This window comes from Hirundo rustica, chromosome 3, assembly GCF_015227805.2.
Source record: "Hirundo rustica isolate bHirRus1 chromosome 3, bHirRus1.pri.v3, whole genome shotgun sequence".
Taxonomy (NCBI): domain Eukaryota; kingdom Metazoa; phylum Chordata; class Aves; order Passeriformes; family Hirundinidae; genus Hirundo; species Hirundo rustica.
Genome location: NC_053452.1, coordinates 37,730,739 through 37,758,174, shown reverse-complemented (window position 1 = coordinate 37,758,174; position 27,436 = coordinate 37,730,739). Strand labels below are relative to the sequence as shown.

Below are 27,436 nucleotides of genomic sequence, written 5' to 3'. Positions count from 1 at the left end.
AACTACCAGGAGGTAACAGGTGATATGATATCCTCACCAACACAAGTCATTTTGGCCATATCCAGGTGATAACCATCAAAGCAATCACAGGTGTAGCCTTCCTGGACCCTTACACATCTGCCATTTTCACATCCGTTCAGAATACCACATTCCTCTGCTTGTAGCTCCTCAAAGCTGTTCAGGAAACCTGGCAGGAGAAAGAATTGCAAACAAGTAGGTTACAAAGCTATTGAATCATTATGCCCAAATATATAGTGAGAGTCTGAAATTCTCTCAGAAGTTTACTGGAATGTGACTTGACTTTGCAGAAAATAGGTCAGCTTTAGCAGAGCTGCACCATCTGGAGTTTTAAATGTACCAGAAAAGTGCTGTGATATGTTTCAAGATGGAAACTGAATAACTTGGTTAACTCTTAAGTTTTATTTTGTGTTAAAAATCTGTGATTTTTTTTTTTTTTTGGTAGAATGGAAACTCCATAATTTAATTGTTTGTTTTTAAAGGGTAAGTCAGTGTTTTCTAAATAGTACCTTTTATTTCAATTGTTATGTGTATCAGCCTTTAAGGAAACAAGTGGTCATGCAATTTGGGATAAAACTTTCTTAAGACAGGATTGTAGAAAAATAAGGTGTGTGTGTGTGTAGAGGGGTTAGAGATGCATTATAATTTATCCAGAAGAAAACATATTAAAAAAAAAATCAATCCCAGCTGCCATAAGGAAAATAAGAAGAAATCAGAGACGGCTTTCCTGTTGTGGTTTTTTGTTAACAGCCCTTTGGCTTGTGCTTCAGTGACTGGTGCCAGTACAAATACCTATAATCTACCAATTTCTCCTTGTCATAATTCAAGATGGTGAGCAGTCAAAGCTCAAAGAGTTGAGCTCTTTTTTTTCACCTCTTATACAAAGAGTTGTCTTTGTATTCAGTGGTTTGTATAACGCTTTTTGTGCTCCAGCCTTAGGGCTTTTGTGACAGTTATGCTTTTATATATAAGGAAGGATTTATACTTAGAAAATTATTTTACATTTTTACATGTTCAGAGATTGTCTCTACGACTGAGCTGCTCCTGTAGGTCCTAAGGTTTTTTTCACTAGCTTTCTGCTCATGGAGCAATGATGTAACAGGACTGCAGATGGCAGCCCATCACATCAAACAGACTTCCGTGGAAGAAGCTGAGAATGTTTGATTCACAAATTTAATAGCACAATGAATATACAGAGGGGAAATTGGAGCTGGAGTGCAAGAGAGTAGGATATATCTCCCCATCTGTCCTGTAACAGGTAGTGGGTCCACCAACAAGCCAGCAACTTATTGAAAAACTGTTTACTGATTCATATTGCAACAGCTGTGATACATATATTTGCTAAGCTACCTAGGCATATGAATTTCTCCCTTCCTTGTGCTATTTTATTTTGTTTTTTTCTTATTTACTCCATCCTGTCTTGGTCCTTGAGGCCCTCTTTTCTACTGACCTGATTCTGCCTTTCCTACTCTACCCTTTCTGTATCTTCCCCCATTTAACTTCCATACTATCGCTTCCACTCCCCCCTTGTTTGACTACAAATATCGTTCCTATCCTGGATTTTGTAGCATGGTGGGCTTCTCAGCAAGGATCAAGCTGGTCAGTAATATGCTGAGTAGATTCTGAAGACACTGAACAGATAATGTGATGTAAGTACTTGCTGACAGATGTCACATCTCAAGAACATATGTAATACACAGGATGTACACAAGTGTACATTAAATGGGAGATGCTGCAGTCTTTTTCATGAGCCTTGTAAATCACTTCTCAGTGCCACAGTATTGAGGGTATGACTGTCATGATGTAGGTAGCCAAGTTTCATTACTGGCAGAGCCTGTAGAGTGCTCAGGAGAGACCTTTAAAGTAAAGACCTTTTCTAATTTAGAAAACAGTTCCAAGAAAGGGAAAGGTGTCCCCCCAAATACACAGGTATTTTTAAATAAAAAAAGACAAAATTTATTAGACATATAGCTTATATGTAGGCATATATGCATGTGCATAAACATATATACATTTTTTCTCTCCCTCTCTCTGTCATAATTAGAGTATGTTGTAATTTTAACTAGATAAAACTAAAATATATATCACTCACAGCAAGTTCTACTTTGCAAAATATACTCTAGTTCAAAACAGCTTGATGGGACCTGCATTGTAATCCTGAGGTATGCATTAGCTTTCCAGATTAACAGTACATTAACACTGCTCACCCAGTCATTGTTCTGGGTTTTTCATTGTGCAATCTGTAGTTTTCAGCTGTGTGATATTTCAGTCACACATCAACACTCAGTAACACCGGCTGGGGAAGGTGCAGGCCATATATATGTAAAGCACAAAAGTTACCAGCTCCTTCTGATACTTCCATTTTTATTCTCTAAAACTGTGACAAAATATTCTGGACCTGTACAGGGTGCCCTGATTTTGAGGAAGAAGCTGAAATCTGTAAGCATTTCTCTCCTGCAAATTTTAACAGTGGGCTGGGCCCGACCCAACATAAAGAGCTTTGATGTTCCTCAAGTACAAGCGAGATGCTGTGTACAATCCCTCACACCCTGCTTGGCAGCCCATAATATCCAGCCTGAAGTCCAGGCATATGTGTATTCTCTGATCACACTGTGCTTGCTGTACATTTGCTCTGCTGAGCAAGAATGACTTGCATGCTCTCATTTCACCCATACAAGTTCTGCTGGGAAATCATGGAAAGATGAAGAGGTTTTTTTTTGGTTTTGTTTTTGTTTTTTTTTTTTTTTCTTTTAAATTAAATGCACTCTGGAGAAATCTGTCCCATGCTCTGAAGGAAAATCAATTTGTGAGAAGGAAAATTGGCAAGCCTTTTGACCTTGAGCTGTAAAGCTGTTGGTAAACACAGATTTAGTACATTTGGCACAAACTGTTTCACTAGATTAAAAATTAAGTGTACTCTGAGCCCAACTGGACTTTCATACAAACCTGGCTCTTGAACTGGAACACCTGACTGAAAGCTAGTGTCATAGGAATAACTAAAGCATAAATAGGCCGCAGTACCCAGAAGCAAAGAGAAGAATGAAACTGGCTACAGGGGAAAAAAACTGAAGCAAAAATCTAATTTCAAGACTTTTACATAACAGAGAATCTCGCTTACGGTCTTCAACGAAGTATGGATTGGTTTCTGGAGTGTAGTGCTCCTCAAAGTCAACTAAAGCATCCTGTCCATATGGCCGTCGAGATCCTGGAACAGGAATGTTGCACAGCTGGGCGTAATCCTCTGAGGGGGGAAAGAAAATAAGATATAAAAGTAAACACACTTGTAACACAGGCTGCATTACATTAGTCCCAGTGAGCTGCGGTTCATATTTGCTGGAAATAAATGTATCTTCCTAGAAACACCATAAATCTGCAGAAAATAAAACTTCCAGAAAGCATTCTCTCTTCAAGAAGGATGTCATTACAATGTTAATGAGCCAAATATATACTATTAAGTCATAATAGGGATAACACCAGGGATAGATTTGAGTCAATAACTGTACAAAAAGTTATAGGTCAGGTTCTTCTGCTCTGCATGGGAAGCAAGAGCCAAGGGATGCTGTGCATCCCACTGCTAATGCACTTCTCTCCAGGGCTGTCTTTGTTTATACTTTTCATTCTGTGGAACAAAGGCTGTCCCAGACCATTATGGCTGCTAGCAGAAAACTCCCCAAAGGAAGTAAATTGGGGCAGGTACAGCCAATATTTCTGGCACTATCAGCCAACCTGCAGAAATCAGAGTGAAAAATACTTCTAAAATAGCTCTCACTTACAAACTGTATGTTCAACCCTGAAAGTGTGAGTGCTGTTCAAAGTGTGAACCTCAAAGGGCATGGGGATACACAGAGGAGAAAGAGTTACATCTGATTTTGTGCCTCTCTCTAAAAGCTAGACTACACAGGTTGAGACCAAAGCAACTCTTCACTTTAGGTATCAGAGTCGATGTTTGAAAAACTCATACAGAGATTGACTCTCTCATAAATCAAATAAAAATTGTGTCAACTCTGTTTCTATTACCCTTTGCTAAATATACAATTTATTTGAAAACAGAGATATTGTTAAAATACAGCAACCCAGGTGCTCCTTTACTGTTGCTACAGCCTATTTACTATCTGGTTCTGTGAAGATTGCCTGGTGTTCTGAGAATCAGGCAGAGAAAGGACGGGAAAGAAAAACCACCAAAAGAGAGGGAGGAAAAAAAGCCCTAAGCAGATACAAAATCCAAGAATTGCAGATGGCTGCAGAGCCAGAAACCTCATGCTGTGTAGAACTGTCCCAGACAGCAAATAGTTGGATAAGTCCAGACTGCCTCTAGACAGTACACAGCACAGCCCTACTTGCTGTCCAGCACTGTATTTTTACAGGTAGTATCTCCTCCACCTGGAACGATTTTATTTTGTAGTGAAAAAACCAAAGTGTTCAAAAAGTCTGTTTGAATTCTGTGGTCAACAACTTGGCCCTTTGAGAGCACAAGACGGAGCAGTACAGGCAAAGCTTGTCTGTGCACACCCAGAGCTGCCACGGCTGCCAGTCCAAGTCTGCAGCATGAACTCCCCAGAGAACTTACAAATCATTGTAAATCCCACCACATTCTGCTGCAAGAGCAAAGTGGTTTCCTTTGAGGTATGTCCTCCAGAATATATTTATATAAAGTAATAATATTCAAACACCACTTTCCTCTCCCAGAGAACAAAGTACACTGCCCAAGAGCAACATCCCAGGGCGCAGGAAACAAAGCCAGCATGGCAAAATAAACGACACACAGCAAAAGTTACTTACATCCCTGACTGCACAGCTTCCCACTGAGATACTGTGATCATGGCCATAGTTTTAAGAGTTGTCATAGGACCAGAAACACCCCATTCTTTCTTCCCCATATCTAACCCCAGATTAACACCCATGCATGGGGACAGCAGTGACCCCTTCATTGATACGTACACACAGGAAAGCTATGCAGAATAGTAAAAGCACTTTCTCACAGATGCCTACAAATGTTCCTGGCAAAGGAAATCCGTGTTCTGCCACAAAATACTAATTCGTCTGGCTTATGTGGAAGAAACTACCACATAAAAACAGCAAAAGACAAAGGGACAAGACAAGCAGCTCTTAGAGATCGCTGCTTCTTCCACACAAATGTGATCTGATGGGAAGGACTGAGCAGAACCTGGACACTGGCTTCCCAGATTACTCAGTGCTAATTTTGCCATTAGTGATAGTAGTAGTATAAACAATGTTTTAGTTCTGAAGGAAGCAGTTGGAACTTTTGAAAATCCATAGAGCTAGAGCTCTCATGTACACGAGCGTTGCGTAGTTTGACGATTGTGCAAGACTATTTTATACTGCGTATCTGCCAATGCAAAGTTGTTTAACATCTCAAGAATTAAGAAATGTTGACAATACAAACTTGTTTCCTGTCCCACTGGTCTCTCAAAAATCAAGCTCTGGATGTCTGCATTTTTAGGTCTTATACCTATAATACTCTCTTAATACTGTATGTTCTGTTTAGCTGTCCAAGGAGTATAGATTAAGTCCCTTGACTTTTATAATGTGTCCATTCAGTCACTAGGTGCTTGGACAATAAACCCAACGAGAGCAACAGTGACTCACCTAAGAAACCAACCGTAGAAATTCAGGACCAATAACAATGATAAGTTATCTATCCTAGTAAGTTATCTCCTCCACTTTCTCAGCTTGTCTTTTTATTGTTTATGTCTCTCGGTTTTTTTTTTTTTTTTTTTTTTTCTTTTTTTCTTTTTTTTCTTTTTTTCATTTTTTTTTTTTTTTTTTTTCCCCAGGGAAGAAAAGGGTGGGCAGAGAGGAGAGTACAAAGACTGAAAGGCATATGGGGAGCCACGTTCTGGAAAGGTCATAAGAACTGGTGTTTTGAAATAAGGTAGACTTGAGACTTGGATCCCTGACAGAAATGAACCCATCAGAGTGCCCCTGTAGAGGACAGAACAAGTTACAGCCATGACGCTTTCTGCTGTTTTAAACTTTTCCCCTCGCTATGCTATGTTCCTACAGTTCAAATTAAAAATAATGTATTTTGGGTCACTGTGATTGTGCTGGTCACAGTTTTCCAGGGGAGGGAACTAAATGAACAGAGTGCTATAAGATTTGTGGGTGAAAGCATGACTGGCGCACAGAAGCTTGCAGGCAACTATTCAAATGGCAGAACAGCATGACATTGCCCCAGGGAGATGACAAGAGGAGACTGAGATCAAGAGGGTGGTAAGGGGGCAGAGGCCAAGAGAGAATGTGTAACTATCCCTGAATGACAGAAATATTTTCATTGCCACAGAAATGAAAGCTTGCTTTGAAAAGTTGAAATAAAATATTCTATAATTCACAATGAATGAAGAAATCTTTTTCTATATTTTTTTTTTTTTTTCTGCTCAGTCATCTCTTGGCTGTGATCAGGGACAATACAACTACAGTTCAAGAGGAAAAAAAAAAATCCCTTTGTATCTAATATAGTTTAGTCTACATTGGTCCATGTGTTTCTAAGTTTTTCTCATAACTTGCAAATGAAGCACAGAGACAGCTTGTTGTGTAAGTCAGGGTGGCTATTATAAAAGGAAGATGATGCATGCTTCCAAAAATGTAAAGGGCATTTTTAAAGTCAGATGTATTGCATATTAAACAAGTGTTAGGGGATTACATCTAGACACACATGTGTACTGGCAGAGATGTTAGCTGTAATTGGTGATGAAAACTCGGCTGTCAGAGACAACACGATATAAACTGGATGGACCGAGTGGCTTTTAGGTGCTTGTAAGCGAAAACGCAGCTGTTCAAATGTGCATCTAATTTGCATATATAGCTGTAACTGAGCAAGCAAGCCCTTGTGAGCCTTACTTGTACCCAGAGGCCTAAAAATCCTAATGTCAGAAACATAATTCCATATTTCACGTATTTGAAGAAAAATATTATATAAAAAGCTTTTCCTGACACAACTGTGAGACAACTACACCACAGCCAGTCCAGCTCCTGCTCATAAAGAAAGCTTTATTTCTGTTCCAGCTTCTCAGAAATGTCACTATCACACACAAAAGAAGCCAAGACTAAGAAACCAAACCAAATCCTTCAAATTATTTAAGAATGCAACAGTTTCACCAAAGGTTCTGGACACCAGTCTAAATTGGTTAAGTTTATGCTGCCTCAGGAGATTGCATCATATGTGAACCAAAGTTAAAGGTATTTCTGCACTATATTTAGATGGTGCTATTTGATAATTTTGATAACTTTATTAACGCTGCCCATAGATCGATGCTAAGGTTTGCAGTGAACATTCATATCTACTCTACAACTTGAGAAAAAGGTAAGAGTATCAGTCTTAAAGGTAATTTTTCATTAGTTAAGAAGGATGTTCATATCCTCTCACGGACACACTCTAAATGAAATCCCTGAAAAAGATTCACAATGGATGTAAAGCTCTTCCTAAACTGAAATAATTACCAAATTGATTGTCTCAAAACCTCTTGGTAGTAACATTTGCTCCTCTACTAATGCTGTTTAAGTTTCCTAAAATGATCTTCCCTCTCCTTTTGCTCCAAGTAGATAGTTAAAAGTTGTAGTAAAAGTCAGGTTGTTTCTAGCATAATTTGGCACATGGCTTTCTGACTCCTTGCTGATTTCCATGGACACTTGGAATGTGAGGTTCCATGACAAAGAACCTTTAGCCAAAGCTACTCTGCATGCCTCTCCTAACCTTCAGAAAAAGCACTGAAGCTTTTCCATCAACAGAAATTAAATCGGCCAAAAATCTGCACAACCCAACACAGGAATTTGAATATTCAAGGCCCAATCACTGCAATATTTTAAGCCCACAGGATATAATCCATTTGCCCAGAGTCCTTACCACAAAGGAAGGAGGCACAATGCCATCTTAAATGGAAAGATGAGCAATTATCTACAGAAAATAATCAAGTGCCTCCCTGCTGATCTTTGCCATCCCTAAAGAAGACAGATGAAAACTCATCCTTTGCACACACTGATTTTTCCTATACTTCCAGATCTTCATGAGGGACATTAGCCAGAACTTAAAGGGAACACTATGTTCTCATAATATGGAAGCTCAGCCCAGAACTAACTCAGAATGTTTACAAAGGATACACAGAGTTCCTTTGCAACAAAAATGCAATCCAAACAATCTGTTCTGCCAGAAATGGGCAGAATTCAACTCCGTGTAGGCATCTCTGAGGGTCTGCATCTGAACTGGTTATTCATTTTCCATTTCAATCCATGGAAAGTCATAGCCACTTCTAGGACAGCATCTCATTGTAAAGCACGTGTCTAGAACAGGTCAGGGGAACATATAGCTCAGGGTGCTAATTTTGTCTTTCCCGATGGAAGGAAAAACTGGCAAGGACCATCGATGATGTGAGTTTCTATATAAAAAACAAAATATGAAATTGTCCAAGAGAAATTCTACATTATAAAACACCCCAGGTGATTAATATTACCCACTACTCTCAGTTGTTCTCCTAGCATGGGCTTTTTGCAAATGCTAAGGTGGAGATAAAGAGAAACTTCCAATACAATACGGACAGCAGGTCTTTATGTGACTTCTAATCCCATAGAACATCTGAAACATCTACTGACTGGAGATCTACCACTGTCTTTTCTGCAGATCTTCTAAACATAAAGCTGTTCCATAAAATCTCCCAAAGTAACAGAATTTAAAGCTTAAGAGTAGAAAAAGTATTTCTAAGGATACTCAAATGAGCAGGCTGATAAACTGAATGCTGGTGCCTTTCACACTTGCCTGAGAATGTGTTCATGACATTATCTTAGTACTCACACCAACAAAAAAATCTAAGTTACAGATGTAGTAATGTACCCTCACTCTCAATAGTTATTGAAACATCTGCTAAAGCTGCTGAGTCCCAGACTTACCTCACCCTACTTTTCTGTATGAAAGCTTCTGGGCAGCCAGCTACAGAAGAGAAAGGAGCCTCCTCAACTGATGGACATCTCTTTGGTTCAGGGGCTCCCAACACCACCTTTCCAGCATCTTAAGATGTTACTGAGGCAAAGGTGGTACTGCACTGCAATAGCCTCAAAACTATCATTTTGCAAATACAAAAATAGGCTGTCTCTGTAAATTAAATGCTGATCCCAGCACACCACATTACTCAACATTTTCTAGCTATTTAGTTAGTCATATCTCCTCTCTTCAAATTTCCTGTAACTATACATCTTGCCTAAAATCCATTCCAGTCCCCTGAGGGTCTCACAAGAGCTTCTGGAGTCTCAGAATGTTTATAGTTCAGGCCTACAAGTACAAGTTAACTTGAGGTGTATATGGCTTTATTTCAGATTTTTTCAGTCTGGGCCAGTTGCTCTGTTTCTGGCATGGAGGCTTTGACCCAGCTGCTAAACCTACCAGTGCCTGTCCTGCTACCAGCTACTAGACCATGGACTCTGGATGGAGAGAGTTGGGCTGTCAAACAATGAACTGACCAAGGAAGCAGAACTTCCAAAGGCAAGTCAATCCAACATGTATTGTTTGGGGGTGGGTGCAATGAAGAAAAGATGTTTTGCTGTTGTTTTCTAAACCAAAAAGTATCCAATTTTCTAATTTTCCTCAACTGGTCAACTTCTACAGATTGCCAGTGACAAACCTCAAGTGACACTGAAGTTTTTAAAGAATAATTACTAAACTGTTACTACTGTTCTTTGGGCAAATACAGACTAATGATATTGTGAGCTCAGAGAGAATACACTTCAGTAGTTGACATTTTGGTATTAGATGAAATCTGTGGAAGTCTTTATCCACAATATGATGATATCATAAGATAATAATGTAATTGAAAACAATGTCTTTACATCCCTTGTTTGCATAAGTCAGATGTACTCAACCACAGCACGACAGCTCATGTTTGCTGTATTTTGATCGGGACTTTGAACTAATATTTTGAGTTTGTTCCTCAATGTTGTCATCTAAATACTTATCAGTCTTACTGTTGTTAAGATGTTGCTGTTGATATTTGTTGCAATATCAACAAACACAACTTATTTTTGTCTCAGTCTCTGAATGTCTGGAGTAATTTCAGTGGGGTTTGTTTAATTAAGCACTGATTAGTAGTTTTTAGAAACAGTAGCAACCATGTAAGTTCTGCTTTCAGGCTGATTTAAGATTGTATTTATTTTTGCTTAATATGGATAAATTCTTACGAAAGTGCTCTGTCTTCCCACTGTTTTTATGCTGGATCCTACTTGAACAGGATATTTAAAACTTGTCATGAAAAATGGAAGCACTTTAAAGACAAGTTGGGTTGCAAAAGCTAGAGGTTGTTTTTAATAAAGCATTAATATCTTTAGAAGGGACTTACAAAAGCATCACTTATGGTGGTAGGCCTGTATTTCCTTCTTTCTATGGTGACCAGATCTTCAAACACAATGGGACTATAAACAAGGCAAAAGGAAACCACAGATCTGTACTATGATCCAACCCATTTCACGCTTAAAGTCTTGTGGTGATAATGCTTTTCACATCGTCAGGTCTTCTTTAACATGTGTTACAAATCTTCAGAAAGCCCCTAACTGGGGAAATAAGCAAACACCTTCAGTAGTAAACCCGGCCAACACAATACCTAAGTATTTAAAAATGGAGGAATTCCAGGTTCCCCAGCCAGGACTTGAACCGGTGACCTGATGGCCTGGAGGTGTGAAAGCACTCTCTTGAGCCAATGATATCACTTTAAGTGCTACAGACTGAAGACATGTCAAATGAATCATTTATTCAGTTCAGTCAGCTCTAAATTTTTCTTGGTACACGTTCCTGAACACAGGGAAAGGCTTCCAGGCTTCCAGTGTGGGTGAGCACACGTGTGTGAGGACAAATGAGCACATACCATCTCCACTAAGAAATGAGCACATACCATCTCCACCAAGAAATGAGAGCTGGTATGTTTGTTCTGACATAGTAAACATTCAGTATGCTTTTATTTTTAACTGTGATCCAATCTGTAAGGATAATTTAAAATATTTGGCCTCATAGTTTCAGTTAAAGCAGATACTTCTCAATGCAAACGAAATATCGCATAAAATTATCTTGTGTCTGGAGGGAGAAAGATTTTATTATCCAACATAATGCTCTTCCAGCTTTTGACTAAGGATCATCCAACTGATGTTTAGGATGCTATCCACTGGGAACCTCCAAGTAATTTTTTAACTGAATTTCTCAATTTTCTTCATAGAGCTAGTGGGGATTTGCACCCCACTGTTGGCACAGGATTGAGGCTCCAGAATCCTGTGTTCCTAATGATCAAAATACATCGAATAATTTCAGACCGAAATAGTTCCAATTCTTTTTCCCCTAATATCAGCACTTTTGTTTAAATCAAAAGCTTCTGGGAATCCTCCACGATTGTGCTCTAGAGTGAGAGTCTTAGAATTTGCAGCCTTTGTTCTGCAGCTGTGTTTGGAATTTTTCATCTTCCCTTGTGAGGCAGGTTCTCTTTGCCTGACCATGTTGGTGGTCCTTCTCTCTTCCTTTTCAGATTTATCCTGCTTTTTTAAATGTAACTAGCTAGAAATTTCCTGAAGTAAATCTTGTACCTAATTTAACTTTCTCTAACCGGAGCAGCTTTTCTTTGCTGTCTCAAGATTACATGCTTGCCTGACACAGATGGGTCACTCTCACCACATGATACACTTTGTATGAAGAAAAACTCTTTTAATCTGCTCAATCTTTCCACTAGAGGAGTTCCAGCTCATAGCAATGATTCTTGCTATTAGCTGTTGCCTGGTATTTGTCTTACCATTACATTTCTTTCCATTACATTTGTTATTCTAGCAGGTATAGTAATTTGATGTCCTCATATAAGATTTGTTCTGACAAAGACATTTCTGAGATTTCCATATCTTATAAATCAAGCTGTCATGCCCTGTTTTTCTTCTTCAGTCTCTTCCTGGGGTAAGCATCAGCCAGCAGTTACTCCAGCCAACATCATCAAAATCAGATGCTTTTTTTTCAGTCACTGCATTTCCAAAGCAAACTCAAACAAGTAAAGATATCTAAGAACAGGTTCAGGGACCTTGCAAGTAAATTATAAAAGCATACAACCCAAGCAGACAGAAACAACCACATTAATGCTTCACTGAGCTTCTCAAAGTAGTTTTTTAATTCCTGGGGTTTTGCTACAGGTAAAACAGGTATTGCTTTAGCCACAACATTACCAAGCAAAAATCCAGGAATGTTCACAATAAGATGCTTTACCAGCGTAGGATGGTATTCCTACATGGAAAGATAATGTCACCAAAAGACACATTTATAGTAAGAAAGCTTTATCCAAACTGGACCTTGGAATGGTTTATACGGGGGGAGGAAGAAGTCTGTATCATACCAGACTGTGTGTACCCGGGCTGATGTATCTCAGGCACAGCATGATATATACCTATGCTGCTTCCACTGGCCCCTTCTCCAGCCCCCAGAAATAAATCTGTGTGTAAATGACATTTCTCCCTGTACCCATTCAGCCTTTGTAGCCACCACAAGTAACATCTTCTACCTGAAATATCATGGAAGAGTATCCGATTCCCAAACTTGTAAACAAAACACAGTCCATTAAAAATACGACAGCCAGCTTTCTTTTTAACACTAAATTATATTCCCCGGAAATTCTTCAATCCTTATTGACAACCCATTTCCCTTCACTTGAGGGGCTAGGGGGTTTTTTGCTCTTTCTTACGTTATTGGCTCAGGAACAGGTGCAAGGGATTGAAGTGACGAGGAATTTCAGATCTCGTTCCGAGAAGTGACGCGTGCGTTTCCTTACCTGACTCCTTCATTGGACACAGCGCGCACTGCATGCCCCAGGCTTCCCCGTACAGGCAGCAGCACTCCGTGTACGTGGTCTGCTTCCCAACCAGTGGTCGACTACAGACAAAATCGTCACTCAGGTGCTGCCAGCAGAGGTCCTGGTAGACCTCAGCTTCTTCAGTTTGCTCTGATGGAGTAGACAGGATTAGGTTATCGTCACAGCACTGCTATTTAAATAAGACACGGTATAATGATAAATTTTATAAATTTAGGTTAGAAAAATAGCTTAGCTTTGCTGAATACAAATTTAAGCCTAGAAGTCATGAGCTTTTTGAAGTCCCTGAGATGGTTCATCTCTTGAATATTCAGCTTTGGAAAAATCTTAAAAGGGTCTGAGTTGTCACATTAAGCCAATTTAAAAGCACATCGTGTTGGATACCCCCAAACCCCAAAATCTTTCTAAGTCACAGTCATTGCTGAATAGTTAACACGGATTCAGCTCGGCTCCCATGGAAGTTAACAGGGCTTGACAAAAACCAGCACTGGGAGGGAGGTGAATGTTTGGGGAACTCCATCCACACAATGGATCTTTAAAAGTTATTTTGCTTTTCTTATATTGCCATCAATGGCATCTGAAAGAACTTTTACAACTAGGGCAGAGCTGAACAAGAATTTTACATGGGCTCCCTGGGAGACCGGACAAATACTTGGAAGAGAGAGTCCCATTAACTAAACAGACAAACTACATCAGTCTCAGGAAATCCCCTGAGCTGAAAATAGCTGGAGGCTGAGAGAGTGCTGGGGAGGGTGAAGAGAAGTATTGTTTATCTGCCCTCCTGGTCTCTAATCATCCACTTACAGCTATTGTTAGAGACAGAACACTGCTGCGAACTACTGTCACATTCCTATGAACATTAACAAAAATCTGTACTTTTGTCAAGGCTGGAATATTTCAGAGGCATAATAGTTTTGACACAGATCTCAGAAGAAACCATTCCCAGTCCCAGCAAGTTCTGATCGCTGCTGATCAGAAGGAGAGGAACTGCAAACTTAATCTTCCACTTGGAATGTAAAAACCTCAGCACAATTGTTTTGTGAAGACTTCTGCAAGGTTTTGATTTTGTTCCAACACAGAGTGAAAAATAAGTGTTGTCACAAACCAAGGTTCTGTTTTGTCTGTGCATATCCATTTACTGCATTTTTACATTATGCGTGGGTGAGTACAGAACTGAAACCTGACCCAAGAGCAAAACTGAGTTCGGAATGCACAAAGGTGATCACAACTTAGACACCTATTCTACTAAGAGCTTGCCACAACACATTGAAAAGCAGCAGTGGGTCTCTGCAACCAACCCCAAACTCTGTTGGCAGCAAAGGAACCAGCCTGCTCTCCCCCCTCTGCGTGAGGGGGACATTGCCAGTAGCAATACAAGGCTTGAGTGCTTTGTGCTGCTGAGATGATCAGTGCTGTGTCAGCCTGAATGTCTTATGACAGAAGACTCTTTGGGCTCTTACATTCTCTTCACATCCTAGATGAACCCAAAGGACAATCCTGCTCTTGGTTTGTTTAACTGAAGATTGAACAATAGAAACGCTGTGGCTCTTTCACAGTTCCAGGCAACAGGGTGACCACATTACTCCTCAAAATGTCAGCCTTACAATTTGGAGTGACTAAAGCAGGCATTCAGTTGTATTCACATCTCCTTTTACAGAAGCATCTCAGGAAAATTCACTGCAAGTTGCAGGAACCAGAGGTCTGGATTTATGGCTATACAGCGCCAGCATTAAATCAAACCCATTGTAACAATTCTTTCGAAGACGGGAGTGGGATAGACAAAGCTGTGCAGACTGCATAATGCTCTGGATTTCTGAGACATTTCTAAGAATCTCATATTACCTAACTTTTTTTTTCTGAAATCAGTGTCTACTGAAATTAAAAGAGCACACAAAAATGTTACTTTAATAGCGACATTGAAGCCCACAGCCTGAAGCTGTGAGCTCAATGTACCTTCAGTGTCAATCAACTGAAAGCACACACACGATTTTAGCTATTTCCTCCTGTATCTTGTCATTCCTGTTTTTATTTTACTTTGGCAGAACTGAATCTCGAGACTTAGCCTGCAGCCAAACCCCAGCCTTACTGAGACAGCAAGCAGGCTGTGCCTCATTACCTACAAGGCTGGACAAGGCAGATGCAGAGCTGGTGAACTGGCTGAAGACTCCTCAGCCCGAGCCTAATCTCACAATGCTTCCAGTAATGTCCTGTCTGTATAGGCAAAGTGGAGCACTGTGGAGTCCTACAGCACGATGCCTTCTGGATCAACAGACGACGGTCCAAGCATTGCCTTCCAAAATCCTCCAGAAGAGCAGGCTCATCCAAGGATGACCCAGTCTAAGCTTAGACTTTGGGTCTGCAGCCACGTCAGCACCACCTCGTAGAGGTGTACTCACTTCAGTAATATGTATAATGGATCATACCACTCGAATCTGCTGGTCTGATGCATCGCTTTTCTGTTGCGTCCAAAACCATTGGGTGTGTACAGAAACAGTTGTAAGATCCTTCTGTGTTAATGCACTGGCCATCAATACAGCTGTTTGGGTCCTGACATTCATCCGTGTCTTTAAAATGGAAGGAAATGTATCAAGGAGAGCCAGCACAAAGTATTTGCATTGTGTTAACCTATGTTTCTATTTTCCTGTATTAGGAGCAGACTTCACTGCAGGCCTTCTGTAAATTACCACAAATACCCATTGCTGGCAAAAAAAATCCTGCCTGTGCCCATGGAGGAGGACAGACGCCTGAAGGATGCTGACCTCCAATCCTCAAGCCTTAGGGAGCTAGTAGGGAGAAGCACTAGGGAGGATAAGGAGGCCTGCTGGAGGGGTTGCAGTGCCAGGAATACCCTGCATCCAGTACAGGTGCCACTGGTTCCCACATTCGTCTCCCTTTAGGACAATACCAGCAGGCATTAGAGGTGGGCAAACTCTTAGTGACTCTTTATGAGCTTTTCAGAAGAAGGGATCACCTTACCTAGCCATAGTAATTATATTTCTTAGTTTGTCTTGGAAAGCAAAAGCTGAAATTAAGCTCAAAGGGAAGAGCAGGCCACTTCGGATAAATTACATTTAATCAGCTAAAATCCCACCCTTTGTAAAGAATAATCATAGAATCCCAAGGTAAAAGGCTCTCTTACTGCAGTTGCAAAAATTGCTTCCTTTCATTATGCTATTCTGCACATTATACATGGTTCTCTGCTTACAAAGCAAAAGCCAGGGTCATGGTCATGAGTAATTTTCAGCTGAATACCAGAACCAAAGGACTACAAGGTTGTGCAGGCTAAAATGGGCTTATCAATGACCTCAGCTGTAATTTCACATTGCATATTAACTCCTTTTGGAAAATATCTGTCCTTGAAACAAAAAAAAATAAAGTCTGCATTAATCTGATTTAGTATAGTAAACCCAGACCACTTACCAAATGAAAGGTGAGACTCAACATAGAGGTTTTCACTGCTCACCCCATATACAAAGAACAGAAGGCTAAACTGTAGCTTGGCAGAGTGAAGCAGCAGTGTGCATGTAAGGAGAGAGCCCCTCTGATCACTCTGTGCTGCCTGCATTAAGGCTGGCACCAGCTCTCAAAGGATGCACTCAAAGGAGCACAAAAGGCTGTTCTGGAGATGCAAACTCCTGGGAGTAATTTGCTGAAAAAGGAGGCAAATAAAGCAAACCCTGCTCTACATGCCACAGCTATGTCATCCAGAATTGCGGCTCAGCCAAGCAGAAGGAAGAGAAATGACCCAGTGTGTCTTACAAAGCTGCTACAGGAGTCCAGAGGCCCAGTGCTTTTCCCCTTACTGGGAATGCCACAGTACTGATGGGAATCCTGCTATACGAGTCTGCTTGTTTTGCCCATCTGCATACCATTATAGTGACGAGACCATTTTAAATAAACTTACCAAAGCACTGGAGCTTAACAGGGTCATAGTATGTGCCTTGTTTGCAGTAGCACTCATAACCTGGCTGTGTATTCAAACAGAAGCCATTTTTACAGATTTCTTGTCCAAAGAGTTGGCATTCATCAGCATCTGGGGAGAAAACATTAAAGGTTGTGTTACCATTGTTATTTTGATGCCATGTAGACAAGCAAGATGGAATAAATCCTATGTACTTCTCTGTTCAAGCAGACTTCAGTTTAAACAGAAAATCTCACGAGCACAGATATCCACAGGAAAACAAAACAAAAAAAAAACAACCCTCAGACAACTGGTGTGGAAGAGGTTATGAAGCCAGAATGGAAAAGGAAAAATTGGTGGACCATTACTTCCTCTTGTCAGAATTAAGTCCGGTGGCACACAGAGACTGGAATAATCTGCAGTTTCTCTTTCATTCCTTTGGTATCACATTGCTCTTAACTCCAAGCAAAACAGATAAACAACATGGCCTGTATTTTCCCATATAATTTGCTCCACTGAAGGTAAAGATCTAATTTAACCACACCATCTGGTTAACAAACTAACTTAGCAGTTATGCTTACGGATGGACTCTGTGACTGCTCTTCTCTTTGCACAGTTTGGTGACTCTGCTGTGCACAGTGGGAAATTTTCCTATCTGCACTGCTCATGGCGTTGTTTCTCAAAGCACAACTTCAGTGCAGCCTTCTCCCACACAGGACCAATTGTGTCTGTGGCTGAACGCAGGACAGCGATCACTACAGAACCAGTGACGGCTGACAAAGAGCATCTACCACACTTTCAAATGAGCCTAAACGTTTTCAGGGAGGTTTCATGGAAAATATATGCCAGTTCATATATAGCTTTTCACAGTTTTACACATTTTTTTTTCCCAGTCTTGTATTTATGTATTTGTTACTGTTGGAATTCCATTCACCTCCTTTTTTCCAGCCTACTTTTCATTTGCTAGACCTATTTAGAGTAGTCTCTTAAAGCTAGGTTAGTAGTAAAAATGGCAATAAAAAACACAACTTAAAGTAGGTCATTCTTCTCTCAATACCAACTGTTTTAAACTACTGTCTTCTCTATATTTACCCCCCATTTATTCTGGGACAACACAGATTTTATCCCAAAGCTGTCATTTCCAGCTGTACAGTAGTTTTAAAGGTGAATCATTCAAATGCTTCCTTTATTTTCAGAAGAACTGAGAGACCTAGAAAACGATTTATTTTTACATCCACTCTTCCAGCCACTAAGCGGCTACAAACAATAAATATTTTGACTGTTTAGCAGCAAGAGCAATGCAAAGATTAATAAGAAATGTCATGTTCACATCTGTCTTTTTCTCGTGGAACTCGGATTTGTGTCTGGAGAAAAATGGGAAAGCCTGGAAGCAAAGCCAAGGAAGGCTAGCAGGGTATTCACTTCTCACAGATAATTCCAATAAGAAAACAGGAATTGCTCCTTCAAGCAGAAGCTTGTGGACAAAAGCAACAGTAACTTTTAAGTTACTGTAACAGAGAAAAATCACATTACCAAAAGAGCACATTAGTAAAAGTCATTTATCTATTTAGTGTTTGTCCCTTGTGCCATTTCCAAGGTTTTACAACACAAATTTAAGGAAAAGGGAAAAAGTCTTATTATGGCAGGGATTTGTCTAAGATATTTCCAGATGAACTATTTCCACATTTCAGTATTTATTATCAACCCTGAGGTGGCACAAAAATAACGCAGATTTTTACCTGAGATGCATTTGGATATGCTGTACACACAGCAAGTTCCAAATCCTCACTGTGAATATATACCGTAATCTTAGCTGTAAAGATAAACAACACCCTTAAACAATCCCTGAACAAAAATACTCTGAGACTTTAAGGTGAGCCCTATGACAGTCTTAAAAATTATTAATATTGATGGCCACTTCCCAAACCTGAAAAGAAATTTTGCCTCACTTTTCCTTCTTGGTGATGCCAGCTCCCTCCCACCCACATTCACCAACTTTCATCACTCTGATTTCTTTACTTCCACTGGACTACTACCAGTAATTATTCCATGAAGTTCTGTAATGAAAATATCGTTGCTGAACTTCTCAGTTTTTGTATTCATTCTCCCTTGCACACCGAATGTCCAACAGAACTCTTTCTTCTCTTCCAACTCCCCACACATAGACTTACAAATTTAAGTTGGCATTGTATTCCATATGTAAATGAGGATTTGTGGTTTGTGGTCACAGCACCTATTCTCACAGTATATAGCACTTAGTAGAAATTAAACCAGAATATTACAGAGACTGTGTAACTGGCATTCTTAACAACCTGTAAAGTGATGATTTTCAGTAATGTTTCATACTACATACTGTTTTTATCACCTAATAAAATTTGAATTAGTATGTTTACATTCCTGGCTCACATTTCTAGTCAATCAACTACCAGAACTTCTGAAATAATTGAACTTAATACAAGTCAGTACTGACCTTTGTAATTCTGAGCAAGAAGCCCGTAAGATGATTCTCCAGAGGGAATGAAACCTTTTCCTTCAGGACACAAATCAGTAAATTCAGCTGGGAGAGAAAGAAAACAAAAAATTATGTTTTTAAGAAGAAGGTATTCACATATGTAGTGTTACATGTATTTCAGAGTACTCTGAGATATCTGCCTTGTTTGCATCTATCAGGCAATCACACACCCCTTTAGTTTAATGGGGGATGTTAAATGCCACAGCCTGACTTTCCCCTGCCCTCGGTGCGCAGAGCTAGCTTTCACAAACCTCACTAGGGTGCCCACAGTATCACAGAGCTCCAGGCAAACTCATTTCTCTTGCTCTTTGGCAGGAGAATGTGGTCCTTACTAGGTTTCATTGTGCACTGCAGTTATAACAATACCAGTAGCCAAATTATCTTAATTAAAGCTAGCATGGGCCCCTCTGGGCTATGCTGCGAGCTGTAATCTAGGCATACTCCAACTGAGATACAAACCCCTGTCCACATTCTTCAGTCCTCATACAGGAAAAACACTAATTGACTGCAACAGGAGAACATGGTGTGCATTACAGAGAGAAATTATTTCAAGTGTCTTGGAGACTACACAGAATCAAACAAACCTATCCAAGCAGAGAGGCCCCTTTTTCATTATGCACTTCATTTCAGTTTGAGTTAAAAGGTATTCTAAGGTATAGTTAAAACAGGAATTAAACGTGACAATGCATTTCTGTGAAAAGTAACCTTCAGCATTTAATCTCAAAAAGTTTACACGTGTTCTCTCTCTCTCATGTGATTCTTTTCCAGCTGGATTCTGAATTTCAGCCATCACTGTTTATGTTTCAAGTACTGTTTTCAAAATTTGTGACAAATGTCACATGGCTCTGCTTTTCTAATTTAATATTTAGACGTTAAACAATGGTCTGCAGAGAACATTATTAACTGAGTTGTTCAGTAAGTTGCAAAATGCCATAACATATGCCATAACCTGTATCACTAAGCTGTAGTGCTGTAGGAACAGCATTACAAATAGCTGCAGCCTCAAAAACGTTGTGATGGTTACCTTTGTTTTCCAGCTTGTGGAAAAAATCTAACGTGTTACCATAACACCTGCAGAAAGCTTTTGTGAGAGCCTGTACTTGCTCAAAATCACTGTTCAGTAACAGGCTCTTTTTATCCCTAGGGCAACTGCAGAGAAACCAATGGATTTACACTAGGTACGAATTATTCTTATCACCTTTTCCTCTGTGGGTTCCTATGATCAAGTCATGACTAAATACTACAGAATATGGGATTTAATGGGCAAGTCCTCCTTAAAGGGAAAGCACACTCTGTAAACATAAATACAATGCTTCAAAAGCTTGCAAAGGGACAGAAGGCCTCCTCTTACCAGTTCCAACAACAGGGCATGGGAAGATTTCACAGTTATCACCCCAACCAGCACCCAAGGTACAGCAGCATTCTTGTTTGGTTACATTGGATGTAAGCACGTTGTCACAGAAATTAGCATCATTCAGATTGTAGTAGCACTCCTTCTTTCCATCTTCCTGTTGATCAGCCTCTCTTGGCATTTCTAAGGCAGAAAAGAAAACATAAACCACACAAGATGACATGTGAAATTAGTCACTTTTCCAGAAGGTCAAAAGAACAGAGAAGAAAAATTTCAAGTACAAATTTTTGTTTAATTTTTTTGAAATTAGAAAGAACGATAGAAGTCGATGACTTTCCTTTGGCTTTTTCAGCCAACTTCTATTCTCCAACTTGACCATAAAAGGATTCCTCCAATTTGCAACTTCTATAATTTTCAAGCAATACATGAAGTACCTGCTCTCATGTTCTGCTACTAATAGCCATGCCCAACTATTGACAGCATGCCCTTCACATATGAACACAAAAGCTCTTTGCAGAGGTAAGCAAATATGACAACCCCATTTTTTCAGATAAAGGAGCTAAGACATGAACTGAAAAGACTCAGTTTTCAAAAGAATGAGCACTTACAGCCCCTTTTAACCTCACTGGGAAAAAAGCATGCTCCACATTTGAATACAATGCCCTTTATGATTTTTGCAAAAGTAACTTACTGACTCCATGGTAAACAGAGGAATATAATACAGATGTCAAGTTAACTGACTCTGTATTTTACTTTAAAATAGGAATCCAGCCAAGAGGGCAGATTTATTGCCTTAAGCACTGAGTGAGTCCTCTCACAATATTTAAATGGACTGGAGGCAAAATGGTCTGTCCCATAGATCCAATAAATACTCTATTAGTATAATAGTCAAAGACCTTTTGAAAGCAAAGCGCTCCTAAAGTACACCAAGAAATGATTTTGAAAAGAAATACCAATTTTTTTTTCTGTGTTTGCAGAACTCTGTCTACCTAACATTTCACCTCACAAAAATTATCATCAAGGGCTCAGAAGTGGGAACTACCACATAAAATTGCTATTCACACTTGATCTATATGAAAAACTTTTCACAGGCCATCAGTAAAGTAACCAAGTTCTAAAATTACATATGCTCAGATTTATTAATCAAACCCAAAACTTTATCCAGGAATTTGAGACAGGTAAATCTTGAGGTGACTAGCTAATTTCCTTTAATCTAGAGAAACTCTATGCTTAGTACTTAACATATGTTTAACTCACAAAAAACCCTATTAAAATTATTGTATGTTGGCTGATATTTCACTCTTTGAAATTTCAATAATTTCTACCCAAGCTCTTGCACAATAAGCCAAGAATGAGACATTTCTCAAGGGACACAACTATTGAGGCAGAACCTTATTTTATAGAGTGACAGTGCATTTCAAGATGCCACTGCAACACATGTTGGCTTCATGGTGCAGCAGGGAAACTGAAAGAGAGTCGCTACCAGAGACAGGGTGGGATGACTCGCACAACGGGAGCACTGCAATGAATGGTTATAAACTCTTGAGAAGGGCTAGGCAAGGAAAGAGAGGCAGTGGGGTAGCCCTGTGTGTTAGGGGGTGTCTCAGTTGTCTGGAGCTGAATGATGATGATGATAGGGCCGAGTGTTTATGGGTAAGAATCAGGCAAAAGGCCAACAAGGCAGATATCCTGGTGGGAGTCTGTTGTAGACCACCCAGCCAGGATGGAGAGGCAGAAGAAGTGTTCTGTGAGCAGCTGGGATAAGTCTTGCGATCCCTGGCCCTTACTGTCGTGGCAGACTTCAGCATACCAGATGTCTGCTAGAAATACAACACAGCAGAGAGGAAGCGGTCGAGGAGACTCCTGGAGTGCACGGAACAGAACTTCCGGACACAACTGGTGCGGAAGCCAACCAGGGGAGGTGCCCCACAGGACCTGCTGCTTGTGAACAGAGAAGGACTGGCAGGTGATGTGATGGTCAGAGGCTGTCTTGGGAAAAGCAACCAGGAAATGATAGTGGTTGTGATTCTTTGGAAGTAAGGAGAGGTGCCAGCAGATCTGCCACCAGTCCAGAGGGTAGACTTCCACCTCCTTAGGAGACTGGTTGAGAGACTCCCTAAGGCGGCAGTCCTGAAGGGCAAAAGGGGAACGCTGGATGTACTTTGGGAGGAAAATTTTAAAGGTGCAGGAGCAGGCCATCCCTATGTGCTGAAAGATGGGACAGGAGGGAAGATGACCAGCCTGCCTGAACAGAGAGCTTCGGCCGGAACTTGGGAAAAAAAGTGCATCACCTTTGAAACAAGAGGCAAGCAACTCTGGGTGGGTTTTAAGATCCCACTTAAAAAGTGTTTCTGAGGCAGGAGCTTGAAGATAGTGATGTCCAACAAATGCTGAAGGAATTCAACGAACTCCAGCTCTTGCTACTTCAATCCTATTATCATTGCCCGCCCACATTCCCCAAAGCAGATGGAGTAAGGCAACTTTACTGGGCATGCAAATACTAGATCCATTTGGGGAAAAGCAGATTTAAAATTGTCAGCATGGGTTGCCTATTATTGCACTTCAATAGTATGAACATGTGTAATAGCTCTTTTGGTTTCTAATTAGACACAGACAATTGGATTTATTTCTGTTTTCCTCAGAAAAGTGACTTCAGTTTTGGGAGGCTGAGAGGCTGGCAGACACCTCCATTCAAATTCAGTATAATGCTGCCACCTGCAAGGCTTTGCAGTTTTGCCAATATAACTAAATTGTACATTAAAGGATACACCCAGCTGGCTGCTTATTTCAGCTTTGTTAGTTTAGCCTGTGGTCAACCCTCATCTGATTATCAAAATTTTCCATAATGTGTTGAATTTCATCAATTAAGGTGGTTTTGTGGTATCAGTTGCTATCCAATAGGAACTATATTAAGACTATCGTGTCACAGAAATGCAGCTGAACTAAATCTGCCATTCCAAGGTGAGAGGGCTGTACTTCAGTCACCAATTTATACATTTTCCTTGGCCATCTGCCATCTATCTAACTGCATCAAAGCCAAATCTTCACCAGAAGAGAAAGCATGGCTGTTTTCATGCTGTTTATCAGAGAAAGAACTCCAGAAGCTGCCCTGGGAGGGACATAGTCTCATCATGTCCTTGTTTATTCTCATTTTACATATGATGTGTTGGTTTCTCCTCCCATTATCTGTTGAGCAGCTTAAATGGCTGTTGTTTACACAGCTGTAAGTGAGGGATAGTCAAGAGGCATCACAAATGTTTGGAAAGCAAATGAGACACAAACTCTTTTTTTTTTTTTTAGCCAAGACCAGTCTCTGTCTAGAAGTTTATAATTTCTCTGCCATAGATTATTAACCATTTAGTAAACAGACTGTTTTTGAAAGTGATTTCACTAGGTATGTTGACAAAATATGACAGAAAATGAATAGTTATTTTTTGTATCATTGTTGATTCTGTTTTTGATATTTTTCGTTGTTGTTGTTAGAAAATGTAAAATATCTCTCTACCTAAGGCATGCTGGTAAAAGAAAGTAATTTTACCACATTTTTGAAATAACTATTCTATTAACAGCCTATGAGAGAAATTCTGTATAGTTGCTGCTGGACTGGATTCTGAAGTATTTCTTAGAAATAGATTTATATACCTTAGCATAAGCTTGATCCAACAATACACTTAGCAAACGTTTGATGCAAAAACATGCATCAGTAATGTAAGATTCAGTGGATAATATGGATTAGCATATGCTTAGACTTCAGCATACAGTGAAATATTTGCCTAAATAGTGTTCTGTTAACAACTGTGATCTGAAAAAAACCAAAACATAGAACTGATGAGATCTTAAATACTTTAACTGTGTATCAACAACACTTACAGATGCAATCAGAAAACTAGCTGCAAAAATGAAAAATATTCATTATAACTTCATGAATTCTAAAAGCTCAGCAAATACTCAGATGACTCCGAGCAAACAGCTCAAGTAAGAACTCCCACTTTCAGAATCTGATTTTCGGTAATACAGTAAAAATATATTGGTATGTGCCTATTGCCAGGGTGTACTTGTTTAGATTTATCAACTGACTCCACATGTGATGAGCTACAATACCCAACACGTGCATGTACAGTACATATACATACACGTGTATATATACAATTCAGGGATTAGTGCAAGTGATGCACACATAAAACTTAGTAGCTAAGACTTTGTCCACAGAAAACTAAAGTTCACTTAACAATTAGAAAGCCCATAATATTTAGGAAATTCAGAATCTGTACTCATGCATCAAATTTCTAGCCTTAAGAAACCTTTTGGATCAAATTTATGAACTGTTACTTGGCAGCCTCATTTTTTTTGTGCTGGTGGTTGCTTAGATTGCAGGGGTGATTGATTTTGTTTCAATATTAATCAGTCTAGAAGGGACTTATGGTTTTGGACACCAAAACCATGATTTTGACTTTTAAATCCCATCAATTACTGTTAAATATATTGCAATAAATAACTGGTTATATTTCACGTAGCCAGGAGAAAGCAACACCTAAATTAGCTCTAGGTACCTAAGTGGAGATCTCCATGGTGATGCTGTGCCTGATATCACCCAGGACAGGGTTTTCCCTCCTGGCTGCCAGGGCACTGCTGATTCGTGTTCAACTTGCCATCAACAGGGACCCCCAGGTCACTCTCTGTGGCACTGCTCTCCAGCATTTCATTCCCCAATCTGTGCATAAATCCCAGGTACAGAGTCTGGCACTTTCCCTTGTTGAATTTCATACGGTTGGTGATTGCCCAGCTCCCTGATTTGTCGACATCTCTCTGCAGGGCCTCCTTGCCTTTGAGGGACTCAACAGCTCTTCCCAGTTTTGTATGAACTTGTGAACTTGCTGTGTTTCTCTTCCAGTCCTGTGTCCAAGTAATTTATGATGATGTTGAAGAGCACAGGGCTGAGGAGGGAGGCCTGTGGAACCCCCCTAGTGACAGGTCCCCAGCCTGATGTCACCCCATTCACTGTAACCCTTTATGCCTGACCCATGAGCCAGTTGCTCACCCGTTCCATGATGTGTTTATCCAGCTGTGTGCTGGACATTTTGTCCAGAAAGAGATCCTGTGAGAGACAATATCCCAAGCTTTACAGATATCCAAAAAGATTGCATCAACTGGCTTCCCTTTATCAGCTAGGTGGGTTACCTTATCATAAAAGGAAATCAAATTTGATAAGTAGGACTTTCCCTTAATGAAGACATGCTGGCTGTGACCAATGACCATGATGTTTTACAGGTGTTTTTCAGTAACTCCCAGAACAATCTTCTCCATAACTTTACCAGACTCTGAAGTGAGACTGACAGATCTGTAGTTGGCAGGGCCCTCCTTCTTGCCCTTTTTGAAAATCAGGACAATGTCAGCCTGCTTCCAGTCAGCTGGACCTCTCCAGATTCCAAAGACTACTCAAAAATGATTGAGAGAGACCTCACAATGACATGAGAGGCTCTTTGAGTATTCTTGGTTTAAACCCGTCAGGTCACACAGACTTACAGGGATCCAGATGGAGCAGTAGATCCTGCACAAGTTCAGGGTCAGGTTTGAGTTTATAATTCTCACAGCCATGGTCCTCCAGCTCAGATCAATAGGACCCCCTTAGCTTGTTATCCGTGCTGAAGACAGAGGCAAAGAATGCCTTAAATGTCTCAACCTTGTCTATGTCCCTGTTTGTGAGGTGACCATCCTCATCCTGTAACGGGCGCATGTAATTTCTGGGCTGCCTTATTCTATTAATGTATTTAAATCCCCCTCCTTTTTATTGTCCCCCACACTAATAGCCAGCTTCAACTCCAGTTGAGCTTTGGCCACAAAAATTTTCTTCCAACAGTGACCAGGAGCAACTCTGTATTCTTCTTATGTTATCTGACCTTCCTTTCACTAGACATATACCTTCTTTTTTTGCCTTAGCTCCAAAAGAAGATCCCTGCTCAGCCAAGCTGGTCTTCTGCTTTGCCTTCTTGACTTTCCATGTTGTGGAATTGCTTGCTCCTGTGCTCCAAGGCAGTGGCACTTAAAAAGCAACGAGCACCAAATGGACCCCAACACCTTAAAGAGCATTTTGTCAGGGGACCTTGCTAATCAGCTCCCTGAGAAGGCTGAAGTCATATCTTTAGAGCTGAAGCTAGCAGTTCCCTCTTGTCACCAGATTTTAGACTTGATTGCTTCATGGTCTCTATGTTCAAGACAGCAATCAATTACCAGTTCAGTGACTGGAGAACCTCCTTGTTAATTAAGCAACAAATAAAAAGGGCATCTTTCCTAGTTGGCCCCCTTAGTACCTATACCATTAAGTTAGCATCCAGGTGTTCTAGCAATCTTCTGGACCTGTTTGTGCCAGCTGTTTATTGTTCCTAGTTAACATCTGGCAAGTTGAAGTCCCCCCAAAGGACAAGGGAGGTTGATTGGAGGTTTCCATTAATTCCTCAAAGAACAATTCATTCTGGCTAGGGGGTTTATAGTAGACTCCCACAATGACATCCATCTTATCTGTTTGTCTCTTAATCCTTACCTGGAGACTTTAAACCATACCACTGCCAAATGTAAGCTCCATACATTCCAGCCACCTCCCTGCCTCACCTGAAGGGCCTGTGTGACATCCAGTGTGGCATTCCAGGTATAGTTTCAACCCACCAGGTTTCCCTTATGCCAGTGATGTTGTATCTCTGCAAGCACTGGTACTGAAACATTTCAAGTTTTGGCATGCCACCCCAAACCATACTTATTCTGATCCTCAAATATTCACTTTCCATTATAGCTTCTGGATTCAGTGTTATGAGACGTTAATCTATTAGTAGTACATT

General features: G+C 40.2%; 1 protein-coding gene across 14 annotated transcripts in view; it reads right to left on the bottom strand.

The window, feature by feature from the left end:
- LTBP1 (latent transforming growth factor beta binding protein 1) overlaps positions 1-27,436 on the bottom strand; it is a 186,544-nt gene that overhangs the window by 2,255 nt on the left and 156,853 nt on the right. For 9 of the 14 annotated variants that reach the window (XM_040058399.2, XM_040058400.2, XM_040058403.2 and 6 more), the window contains 7 exons: positions 20,607-20,789; positions 19,214-19,300; positions 16,747-16,875; positions 15,266-15,406; positions 12,804-12,974; positions 3,137-3,259; positions 38-187 (listed from right to left, as the gene is read on the bottom strand). In XM_040058399.2, the coding sequence (XP_039914333.1) occupies positions 38-187; positions 3,137-3,259; positions 12,804-12,974; positions 15,266-15,406; positions 16,747-16,875; positions 19,214-19,300; positions 20,607-20,789 (984 nt within the window). The remainder of the gene's footprint in view (positions 1-37; positions 188-3,136; positions 3,260-12,803; positions 12,975-15,265; positions 15,407-16,746; positions 16,876-19,213; positions 19,301-20,606; positions 20,790-27,436) is intronic. The other 5 variants (XM_040058401.2, XM_040058402.2, XM_040058406.2 and 2 more) reach the window with 1 other exon arrangement.